This window comes from Arvicola amphibius, chromosome 3, assembly GCF_903992535.2.
Source record: "Arvicola amphibius chromosome 3, mArvAmp1.2, whole genome shotgun sequence".
Lineage (NCBI taxonomy): Eukaryota > Metazoa > Chordata > Mammalia > Rodentia > Cricetidae > Arvicola > Arvicola amphibius.
In genome coordinates this window covers 88,138,174-88,150,289 of record NC_052049.1, presented here as the reverse complement: position 1 = coordinate 88,150,289, position 12,116 = coordinate 88,138,174, and the positions used below count along the sequence as shown (strand labels likewise).

At 34.3% G+C, this 12,116-nt stretch overlaps 1 protein-coding gene across 1 annotated transcript; it reads left to right on the top strand.

The window, feature by feature from the left end:
- The first annotated feature begins 3,663 nt into the window (after positions 1-3,663).
- LOC119809646 (putative gustatory receptor clone PTE03) lies at positions 3,664-11,766 on the top strand. The gene is made up of 2 exons (XM_038322613.1): positions 3,664-4,572; positions 11,740-11,766. The coding sequence occupies exons 1-2, from the start codon at positions 3,664-3,666 to the stop codon at positions 11,764-11,766; spliced, it is 936 nt and encodes a 311-aa protein (XP_038178541.1).
- The last annotated feature ends 350 nt before the right edge of the window (positions 11,767-12,116 follow it).

The following is a 12,116-nucleotide window of genomic DNA, read 5'->3' as shown; positions in this document are numbered from 1 at the left end:
CTTCATCAAAGACTCTCCATCAAGTGAAAACTACTAGAGAAAACTACAACAGGAGACAGTCTTAAAATGAATAGATTGTGGGGATGACCTCAATGACTATATATTCATCATAACTTCTCCATTTATAGCTCATAGAATATTGTGGAGGAATGACCTGATATATTTTAAAAGTCAGGTTTATAAAAAATCTGCTGTGATACTATTTCCTATAAAATGACTGAATAAAGAAGACTTAAACAATGACTAAGACATACCAAAACAGAAGGGAAAAAAATACCATGGGGTCTGTGCCTGAGCAAAGAAGTAAAATCAATAACTACTGAGAGAGAAAGAGAATTAGCCTTTCCCAGGACTAAGCATTCTCTTTGGTTAATCTATACAAAATTGTTACCCCTTAAACCATAAAACATAAATGGCATTACAGACTCAGCAGGCTTTATTTATATATTTTTCACATTAATAGTCAAATAGAAAGATATCAACTGGAGAGTGGGGTTACATTGGAGGGGTTTGAAGGAAGAAAGAAGGTAAGCAGTATAAGTAGACTTTTAATTAAAAATGAACCAGGACAGGCTCCAAAGCCACAGAGAAACCCTGTCTCGAAAAACCAAAAAGAAAAAAAAAATAAAATAAAAATGAAAAATGAAAACTTCACACATTTTTCTTTCTATTGCTTATATTTAACACACACAGTACACACACACACACATACACATATCTTCTTTACAAGAGTAACTATATTTTCTGCAGTTCTTATATTGTTTTCAGGATAGGGTAATAAAGTAGATAGTTCAGTGACAGGGAAAGATTATCTGATGTTTATAAAGGGTAATTGAATTTCTTGAGATGAAAAATAGGAAGCTTTTCATGCAAATAGACTAGGGTCCCAAGGGAATGGGAGGAAGGGAGGAAGTGTGAAGTTTTGAATGGAAAAACAAACAAACAAACAAATAAATAAATAAATAAGAAAAATAGGTAGGAGGGAGAAAGTATCCACTTGGCTTTTGTGTCCCAAAGAATCCACCAAAGCAATATTTTACCTTTATTCAGGTTTTGTTTTTCCATAAACATTTGTGCTGTCCTCTAATAACATGGGAATGGAAATGTCTGACTAATGAGGAACTCTGGATATTAAACCCCAAGGGCCATGGAGACTACATGTAGACTGCTGGTGACTGTCTACTTATTAGCATTATACAGGTAGTAGGTGCTTCCCTGAGTCTGTTCTTTGTGACCACATTTCTCCACAGGGTCACAAAGCTTCCCCATCCTTTTGTGTTCCTCAAAACCATGTTTTCTCTTGAAATCTAGGGAAGAACTGACTGTCATTCTTTAATCTTGAAACCCAGGTAATCTGAAATTGCTTTAATTGTCCTCAGTAGTACTGAGAGGTCATAATCTATTGGTCCATTCAGAAATGTGTGGGATAAGGGAAAACCAGCTATCTACATAATTTTCAGTCACCTTCTCATGCTTGTCTGTACTTATATACCAAGATTTGGGCAGCTTCCATTGTGTTAATTTTTTACTCTAAATTTAAATCTCAATGCTAATTTACCCTTCCTAGTTTGTAAAGGATCTTTCAGGATTAACATAATTTTAATCATTTGACAATGGCAAAAGTTATATAGTGATATATGAGTTTTCATTTATTGACTCAGAAAAAATTTAGACAAGATTGTGACTAACAATGTACTTTTGTGTTATAAATAAAAGCTGATTGGAAAATTATATATTAACATAACATTTTGGTATTCATCAGAGATTTATATTTCAAAAGAAAAAGTAACACTGACTATAGATAAGACAATCATATTATTAATGTCCATAATAAATAAACCAATTATGACTTTTTGCCACTATAACTATTATTTCTATAAAAAACAAATCTAATAATTTAATGTATACTTTACCTTCCACTCACATTTCTTACATTCACAGAGAGAAATAGATAGCATAATTTAATAATTCTTAGATATTATTCTTAATAATCCTCCAGATTTCACGTTTGTTTGAGTGTTAACATGTTAATAGCATCATATAAATGTTCTTCATTTGGAGAGACAAAATAAATGGCTTATTATGTGTAATGCACTGAAATCAATCAAATTAATATTGGTATAAAGAAAACACAATATATTGTTGAAACTAATGAGAATAGGTATATACAGCAGATGAAATTAAAACAAAAAACAAAGACACTGTTCACAGTTTTAAAAATTTAAATGACCTAAAAATCTTAGGAAAATAGTGAATATCAACTAATTTATTCTCTTGAAGAAACAAAAATACATGATTCACACATGAATTAGAGAGATAACTGTATGTCATTTCATTTTTAGTACACTTAGCAATAATATTCAACTTACTTTAATTTAATAGTTCTTGATGATAATTTTATTGTTTTCAATAGTCTTCATGAATAGTTTAAATATTTTATAAAATATTATAATTATAGTATTTAAAGTATTTTACAAGTTCACTATAGTATAGGTCTCTATTAGGAAAATTATATATTCTTAGGGCAATTTTTATATTTATATGGCAACTATATTTTTTATAATTATCACTGTAGGTACATGTGAAAATACTATCATCAGTGTTATTTATTGAGTTGAGCACTTTTCTTGTTTCTCTACATGTGATATTCTCAATTGCATTTTAAAACATGATTCTTTACTTAAGTTTGATATTATTTTAAAGATGATCTAATTTTTAAATGCTTTTTAATTTATATTTTGGAAATCACAATATAACTAAAACATGTATCCTTTCCCCCTTATCCTTCCAAATTCTGCAATACACTTTCCCTGTTCTCCTTTAATTTGATGGCCTCTTTTTAAATTAATTACTATTTCACAAATATATATATATATATATATATATTTATGTACATAGATATTCCTAAATATAATATGTTCAGTCCTTATAATGTTACTTGTAGATATTTTTCAGGAATGACTTTTGGCACTGATAAACCAATAGGTTTTCTCTTCGAGAGAGAAGACCACCTCTCTCACTGCCAGCTCTCTTCAATTATCAATTTTTTGGGTATGGTTTCTTTTATAACTTGTCTTATTAAACCAATCACTTCTCTTATACATTGAATTGTTAAAAGTAGTTGTTAACAGTGGTCTGATTATGTTCATGGCATAAGTAAATCACAGTAGACATACTAAATGACTATTACATGTCAAATACTGTTATTAAAGATTTTCCTTTTGTTTACTCATCCTTGTCCTTTCAACATTAAAGTAAGATTTTATAATTGTTTTCTGTTATATGAATGAGAGAATGGAAACATCTGACACAATTGAAAACTTTTCTCAAGTTTATAAACTAGATACTGAAGTCAGACTATATGTATCTAACGTAAAATACCAACTAAGTCTATATTTTTCTGAGATTTAGTCTGATTTTTATATTTCTTAAGTTTTGGAGAATTTTCATTTTAAAAACTATATATAATTTCCTTTTATTCTTATTTCGTTCTATAATATAAAAAGTTTTTTAGTACAATAAAGTAATTTAGTAAAGAGAAGAATACAAAGATGGAAAAAAATATATTGTGGGAGTAAGGAATGTGAGCAAAATTCTATGAGTTTATACATTTGCTTTTGTGATCAATCACCTGTATTTTCCCCCTCAGAGTCTAAGCAAATTATGGAATTAGAAAACCAGACAGGTGTAATACAATTCTTTCTCTTGGGACTCTCAGAAGATCCAGAGCTTCAGCCCATTCTCTTTGGACTGTTTCTACTTATGTATCTTGTGACAGTTTTTGGGAATCTGCTCATCATTCTGGTCATTGTCTCTGACTCCCACCTCCACACTCCAATGTACTTCTTCCTCTCTAACCTGTCTTTCACTGATATCTGCTTCAGCACCACCACTGTTCCTAAGATGCTGGTAAACCTTCAGAGACAGAACAAAGCCATCAGTTACACAGGCTGCATTACCCAGCTTAGCTTTATCTTACTTTTTGCTGGAATGGAAAACTTTCTCCTTGCAGCAATGGCTTATGACCGTTATGTGGCTATCTGTACTCCACTTCACTATGCAGCCATCATGAAATTCCACCTATGTTTTCTGATGACTTTATTCTCTTTATGCCTCAGCATTATGGATGCCCTTCTGCATGGGTTAATGATTTTGCAGCTATCTTTTTGTACACATCTTGAAATTCCCCACTTCTTTTGTGAACTTGATCAGGTCATTAAGCTTGCATGTTCGGACACTCTCATCAATAACATTCTGGTATATGCAGTGACTAGTGCATTAGGTGGTGTGCCCCTACTAGGAATTATTTTCTCTTATTTTAAAATTATGTCTTCCATCCTGAGAATGCCATCACCAGGAGGTAGGTATAAAGCGTTCTCAACATGTGGGTCTCATCTGTCTGTTGTTTCTTTGTTCTATGGGACAGCTTTTGGGGTATATATTAGTTCTGCATTTAAAGAATCATACAGGGAGACTTCTGTAGCATCGCTGATGTATGCTGTGCTCACTCCAATGTTGAACCCATTTATCTACAGTCTGAGAAACAGAGATATAAAGAAAGGTTTGAGGAAAATCACCTAAAATGTATTTTCTTTTTTTAACATATATTGTCTTAACATTGCACTGTAACTTTGAATTTGGCCTTCTGAACCGACTCAGGGAAGAATGGGATAGCTAACAACCATTCATTTATCTTAGAATACTGACTAAATATAATAATATCTAAGGATTGTTATTATTTTATATGAAAGTTTATGTTGGTCTTCTTTGGTTTGTGGAAATTTTGAAGTCCTATGTAGTAATTTTGAGACTAATTTCTTGACAGTGTCAACAGAAACAAACTCTGAACAAAGGACTCTGTATATAATTATCTGGGGGTAGGTAACTCATTATATTATTTCCAGTATTATGTTAAACAATACCAAGTTAGTTAAGTGCATATTTTAATAGACTGAGCCTACTACATACTCATGGATATTGTAATATTATATGACTTTCTGAATTTATTCTAATAATTTTTAACACCCACATTAATTTGAATGTTTTCACTGGAGCTACAATGCTGAATTTTATGTAGAAGCTTCTGTTGAACTGAAAAAGAATGGAAGAGCTATGTGTTGTGAGACAGTGCTGAAGCTGAGGCTTCCTTAGTGGCTGCTATCTCGATTACAGCAATACTCCCTGTACTTTGATTCCCCATCCATGAAAGTATTCTATATTATGAATTCCATTGATTTTAAAGTTTTGAGTTTCTTTGCAAAGATAGCGGCAACTTACAGATTTTATAAAGGCAAAAATAGGACAAATGGGGAGAGGAAAGACTTATCTGAGGACCCTAGAGGAGAACCTCCTATTGCATCTTCTCTAATCCAGTATAATTTCTAAATTGAATATTTATCCTTATACCTACATGTAAGTGTAACATTCACCTTTTATTCAGGAAACTTCTTTTTGCAGCAGATTAAGACAATCAAAGTGGAGGAGAGTTATCTGTCTATGTTACTTTCATTGGTTAATTAATAAAGAAAACTGTCTTGGCCCTTTAAGAGACAGAAAATTAGGTAGGCAGAGTAGACAGAACAGAATTGTGGGAACAAGGAAGTAGAGTTGGGGAGACACTTCAGGCAGTCACCATATGCAGTCGCCATGATTCTCCTCTCCGAGATGGATGCAGGTTAAGATCTCTCCTGGTAAGCCACACCTCGTGGTGCTACACAGATTACTAAATATGGGTTAAAGGAAGATGTGAGAATTAACCAATAAGAGGCTACAGATAATGGGCCAGGCAGTGTTTAAAAGAATACAGTTTCCGTGTAATTATTTTGGGCAAAGCTAGCCGAAGGCCGGGTGGCGGGACGCAGCCCGCCGTTCCCTTCTACAGCTCCTTCTACATCAAAGAAAGGCACAACTAGTCAAAATCAAAAGAACAACCGGCTCTGTGGTGGCAAATCTCAATACATAAAAAGTACAACTCCTATAATGAAGAATCAAGAAAAAAATCACAGAAAAGGGAAGAGTAAATTTGTAAGGGGCAGATAATCAGGAAATCTGCTGTAAGATAGTGGTTCCTATATGACAGAGAAGCTGCACCCATGAAATATTGTTAATGTGATCCCCTAGAGGAGACATGAAAAATGCTAACAATATTTACATGCGAATATGGATGAGAGACATCTCAAAAGATGCAATCCCCAGATGAAGTATTACAGCTACAGGAAATTGTCATCTGAGAGAGGGAACATCATTCTCCTCTAGGAATAAATCTCCTCATTCAAGGGGTCAGTCATATATATATATATATATATATATATATATATATATATACATATAAAGTATGTATATATATATATATATATGTGAACAACACTAAATGAAAACAAGAGGCTTCAAATGCATATACATAGACACAGACATATATAACACATATTAACAATAATTAAGCAATGAAATGAAACGAATTTGAAATGGAGTAGTGGAGACAGACAAAAGATGATTGTCAAGAAGAAGGGGAAATGGTGTAAACATAACATTTATATGTAATATTTTCAAATATATATATTATAATGTTGCTGAATTACAGTAGTCATTTAGATTAAACTAAAGTCCAGGAAGGCATGTTTGAGATATATCCTTGTCAATTTCTTTGGTTATTTTCTTCCTAAGGCTGTTTTACACTGCTGATACATGGTCTATTGCTGGTATAACAGATATATCTTTCTTGAGTACTGTTTATTAAAATTCTATATTAATAGAAATGATGTTCTTTCAAGATCATCTAAAAATCACCCTTTCATATATTGTAATCCAGAATCTGGTATGTACTCATTTATAAATGAATTTCTGTTGAGATAGATGAGGTTATCATTAGTCAATAAACAGCATCCACATGACTCATGACCATTGTGTAGCCCACTGAATTGCCCATGGTACCTGTGGAAACATGCATTTGTGAAATCCACAAAGATTTCAGTGTTTTAGAATGGGCTAATTGGTGTATATTTCTATTAAGATCAAAGGTGATGTCAGAATAATAAATACTCTGGTGATTATTTTGGGCATATGGAAACTATTCCTACAGTATATGATTACTGTTGCACTTAATTGCACTGTGCAATTGCTATTGGAAAGAAACAGCACAATTCGTGCTTTAGAGTAAATAATGACACTTAGTATCAGATTCTTATATACAAGTTGGCTTCAAAAGTTAATTTTGTTGATTACTGTCTTAATAGAGTTTATTGTTCTGAGTAGAACTATTGACAAATTTCACAGACATTTACCAGGCATTTGACTGTTCTCAATGCCTTCTCATTTATTACCCATGATATAAATTTTTATTTTCTCTTCCTCTTTCAATCATTACATCTGGATTACTCATTCTAATATATAGATTCCAGAAAATGAAAAGTATTTAAATAAAAATTGTTAGAACCTCTATGTAATTAGAGAGTGTTTTATGCAAGAACTAAAATTTTTAATTAAAAGTATAGTAAAATAAAGGAAATATGCATATATAAGCTGCATTTAAAGTTTGTACTCTCAGAAATATCAAGATTTCTCACAGTGATGTCTGTTCCAATTAATTCTTAGATCATTTCCTCAGGAGAGTTCTCAAACTAGCATGCAACCATTATTTTACCAATTTCTGGACACAACTACCACTGAGAATATTTTTCTTATTTTATTATTTTTATTGAGATATACATTTTTCTCTGCCTCCATCCACTCCCTTTCTCTCCCCCTCTAACCCTTTGCTATTTTCCCCACGATCCCAATTTACTCATGAGATCCTTTTTTTTTCTTTCTTTTGTATTTCCTTGTAAGTCTCTCTTAGGGTCCTCTTTGTTGTCTAGATTCTCTGGGGTGGTGGCCCGTAGGCTGGCTTTTCTTTGCTTTATGTCTAAAATACTCTTATTAGTGAATACATACTGTATTTTCCTTTCTGTTTCTGGGTTATCTTACTCAATATGTTTTTTTCTATATCTATCCATTTGCCTGCAAATTTCAACAAGTCATTATTTCTTTCTATTATGTAGTACTCCAGTGTGTAAATGTACCACATTTTCATTATTCATTCTTCAGTTGAGGGGCATTTAGGTTGTTCTCAGTTTCCATCTATTATGAATAATGCTGTGGGGTACATAATTGGGCACATGTTCTTGTGATACAACTGAGCATCCTCTGGGTATGTACCCAGAAGTAGTATTGCTCTGTCTTGAGGTAGGCTGTTTTCTAATTTTCTGAGAAATTGCCATGCTAGTTTCCAAAGGAGCTACATTCCCACCAGCAATGGAGGAGTGTTCCTTTTACTGCACATCCTTCCTTTCCAGTAGAGGCTGTCATCAACATTTTTGATCTTGCTCATTTTGACAGGTTTAAGATAGAATGTTAGAGTTGTTTTGACCTGCATTTCACAGATGGCTAAGGATATTTTCTATTTCCTTAAGTTTTTTTCCAGTTATTTGATATTCATCTGTTGAGACTTTTCTGTTTAGGTCTGTACCCCAATTTTTACAGGATTATTTCTTCTTTTTAGGTCAAGTTGTAGTCCTCTGTCTGAAGTGGGACATGTAAAGATATTTTTCCATACTGTATGCTCCTGGTTTTTTTCTTGTTGATCAGTTCCTTTTCTTTACAGAAGCTTCTCAGTTTCAGGAGGTCCCAGTTATTAATTGTTTCTTTTAGTGTCTGTGCTACTGAGGTTATATTTAGGAAGTGGTCTTCTGTGCCAAAGCATTCCCACTTTCTCTTCTATGAGGTTCAGTGTAGTGGGTTTTTGTTGATGTCTTTGACCCATTTTGATCTGAGTTTTGTGCATGGCAATAGAGAAGTATCTATTTGCATTCTTCTACATGCTGATATCCAGGCATGCCAGCATAATTTGCTGAACTTGTTTTTTTTTTCCTTCCATTTTATATTTTTAGTTTCTTTGTCAAAAATCAGGTGTTCATAATGTTTGGATTGATATCCATGCTTTGATTCAAGTCCATTGGTTCCTCCTGTCTGCTTTAATACCAGGCTATTTTTATTACTTTAGCTCTATAGTAGAATTTGAAGTCAGGGAATGTCATGCTTCCAGAAGTTCAATTATTATATAGGATTGCTTTGGCTATTATGTTTTTCCATATGAAATTGAGTATTGTTCTCTTGAAGTGTGTGAAGAATTTTGCTGGGAATTCTATTGAATCTATAGATTGCTTTTGTAAGTTTGCTATTTTTACTATGTTACTTATACCTACCCAAGAGCATGGGAAGTCTTCCCATTTTCTGATGTCTTAAATTTCTTCCTTCAAAGATTTAAAGTTCACATTATTGGCAGAGGCTGCTTATTTATTCCAGGCTGCCCAGATCTAAAATAATCTCTCAGAAACTATATCATATGTTTGGAAAATAACAGGCATATTTCTAGCAAGCTCTTACATCTTAAATTAACTCATTTTTATTATTTCATATTTTATCAAAGACTTGTGACCTAGTGGCAAGGTTTCAGCTCTTGTCTCACATCTTTTTCTTCTGGTGGCTACATGGCTGTATCTGAGTTCACCTACTTTCTCCCAGAATTCAGCTTAGTTTTCCTGCCTAGCTCTATTCTGCCCTGTTACAGGCCAAAGAAGTTTCTTTATTCATTTACCAATAAAACAACACATATACAGAAGGACTTCTCACACTATTTCCCCCTTTTTGCTTAAACAAACAGGAAGGTTTAACTTTACAAACTAAAATTGCATATAACTAAACAGGTATGAAGCAAAATTACAGTTACAACTTTATATCTACGTTATCTTTTGTCACAACTAAGGAAAACTATAATTATAACTGTCTATTCTTCAACTCCATTGAAGACCCCAGAAGGATATAATATTATCTAAGTTAACAGGAAGTGCATTGTAAGCAAATTCTAAAATTCTAGAAATTACAGAGACATCACTGCCTGGACAGACACTCATGCTTCTTGTACCTTCATAGGAATATCCTTCTTTAGGTTGGGGAAGTTTTCTTCTATAATTTTGTTGAATATATTTTCTGGGCCTTTGAGTTGTAATTCTTCTCCTTCTTCTACCCCAATTATTCTTAGGTTTGGTCTTTTCATGGTGTCCCAGATTTCCTGGATGTTTTGTGTTAAGAATTTGTTAGATTTGTTTTGTTCTTTAATCTGTGAGTTTATTTCCTCTATAGTATCTTCAGACTCTGAGATTCTTTCTTCCATCTCTTGTATTCTGTTGGCAATACTTGTCTCTGTAGTTTCTGTTCATTTACTCAGAATTTCCATTTCCAGCCTTCCCTTGGATTGTGTTTTCTTCATTACCTCCATTTCATTTTTCAGGTCTTGTACTATTTCCCTTACCTGTTTGATTGCTTTTTCTTGTTTTTCTTGGGTATCTTTGATTTATTTTTTTTGTCTACCTTTTTGTTTGTCATCTCCATTTCTTTATGGCAGTTTTTTACCTCCTGTTTAAGGTCCTCTATTATATTCATAAAGTACTGTTTAAGGTCGATTTCTTCTTTTTCCTTTGGAGTAGGGTGTACAATTCTTGTTGTTTCGGGATGCCTGGATTCTGGTGATGCCATGTTGTCTTTCTGGTTGTTGGAGGAGTTCTTGCATTGGCGCCTGCCCATCTCTTTCTTCAAATGCAGCCAGGAGATACTTGGTGTCTTGGTCCAATCTTTGCTGTGACGGAATCTGGGTGGCTCTCCTCAGTGCCGGAGCAGGAGCTATTTCTTGCAGCACAATCTGAAGGAGCCAGCACTCCCTTGCTGGAATCCTCAGACCTGCCTGGAAGGCAGCCTATCTCACCTCTGGGTGGGTGGCCTTGGTACAGGAGAAGGACACTTGAATACACAAGGGAAGGCTTGGGAGAGGCAGGGGCATGTGTACTAAAGACACCCCTGTACCAGGCGCTGGGAGGGTGGATGTGCTCTCTTCCAGGACAGGTTGCTCCAGGATAGCACACACTCACCCGTCCAGATGGAACTCCACAGCACTGAATCAGGGATTCCTGATAGCCTAGGGACACTGCAGGGACAAAAGAGCAAAGGTAGGGTCAGGGTGGGGTGGAGTATCACACAGCGAACCTTGCAGCACAATCTGAAGGAGGCGGAACTCCCTTGCCAGAATCCTCAGACCTGCCTGGAGGGCAGCCACTCACCCCTTTCCCTCAGCTGCTTCTTCTGTTTCAGGCTAATGGCTCCTTGCTGGGCAGGTATCTCAGACAAAGGCCCAGCTTGCCAGGGGCAAGCTGAGTGAGATAAAGGAACTCCCCCCTCACCAATGACTCCCGGGCGGATATGGGCCAAGCAGGGCAGTTTGTGGCCCCTAAGGAGTGGAGCGGTGCTTTAGGGATGCTGGGATGGGATAGGAAGAGAAGAAAAGAAGGCGCGGGGAGAAACCCCTGCAGATATATATTGCATTTTTAAATAAGGTGCACAAACACAACAACTTAATCAAGAGCATAAATATACACATAACAAAATTTATGTTAAATTTGTATCAATAAACCACTATCCATATCAATGAAAAATATTCATTTCTATAACATATCCCCCTTTAAATGTAAACAAACATTTATAAACAATCATTTAGGGAATTTTGGCATTGTTCTCTCCAAACTGCTTCCTGCTTTTTGTGGGCCAAAGTATTTTGGGGGGTTCACAGTGATCTCTCAGTGAGTTTTGGTCCATCAAACCACATTATTTGAGAATAAATCTACTGTTTATCCTCTGTGAAAACAGAAACAGAACCTCTTTTCCAAAGTAACATATCTATAGACCAAGATTTTGAACTCAAGATACTTTTAAAGTATATGTTCATTTAGCTTAGCAGCATGTACAACAAAATGTCTCTCTGTATTTATCTCATTCACAGTCAAAAAGTTATAAGAAAACACAATAATATATATAATCCAGATTCTGTATATTTTACATCTTTATGTGGCTTATTTTTCTTACTCTATTACTTTTTCTACAAGGTTAGTATTTATTTTTATTATCTTTAGTCCTTTAATCTATGGCTGTTTGTACTCTTTTATAGTATAACTGTCTATACTCCCCCTTTCTCTCAAGCCTATGTACATTTATCTAGCACTGTGACCTTTATAGAGGTTTATTCAACCTGAATC

Excerpts from the sequence above, each read along its gene's own strand:
- LOC119809646 (XM_038322613.1), top strand. The coding sequence starts at position 3,664 with ATGGAATTAGAAAACCAGACAGGTGTAATACAATTCTTTCTCTTGGGA. Across the intron at positions 4,573-11,739 it reads TAAAGAAAGGTTTGAGGAAA|CTCTTTTCCAAAGTAACATA; the intron begins ATCACCTAAAAT and ends CAGAAACAGAAC.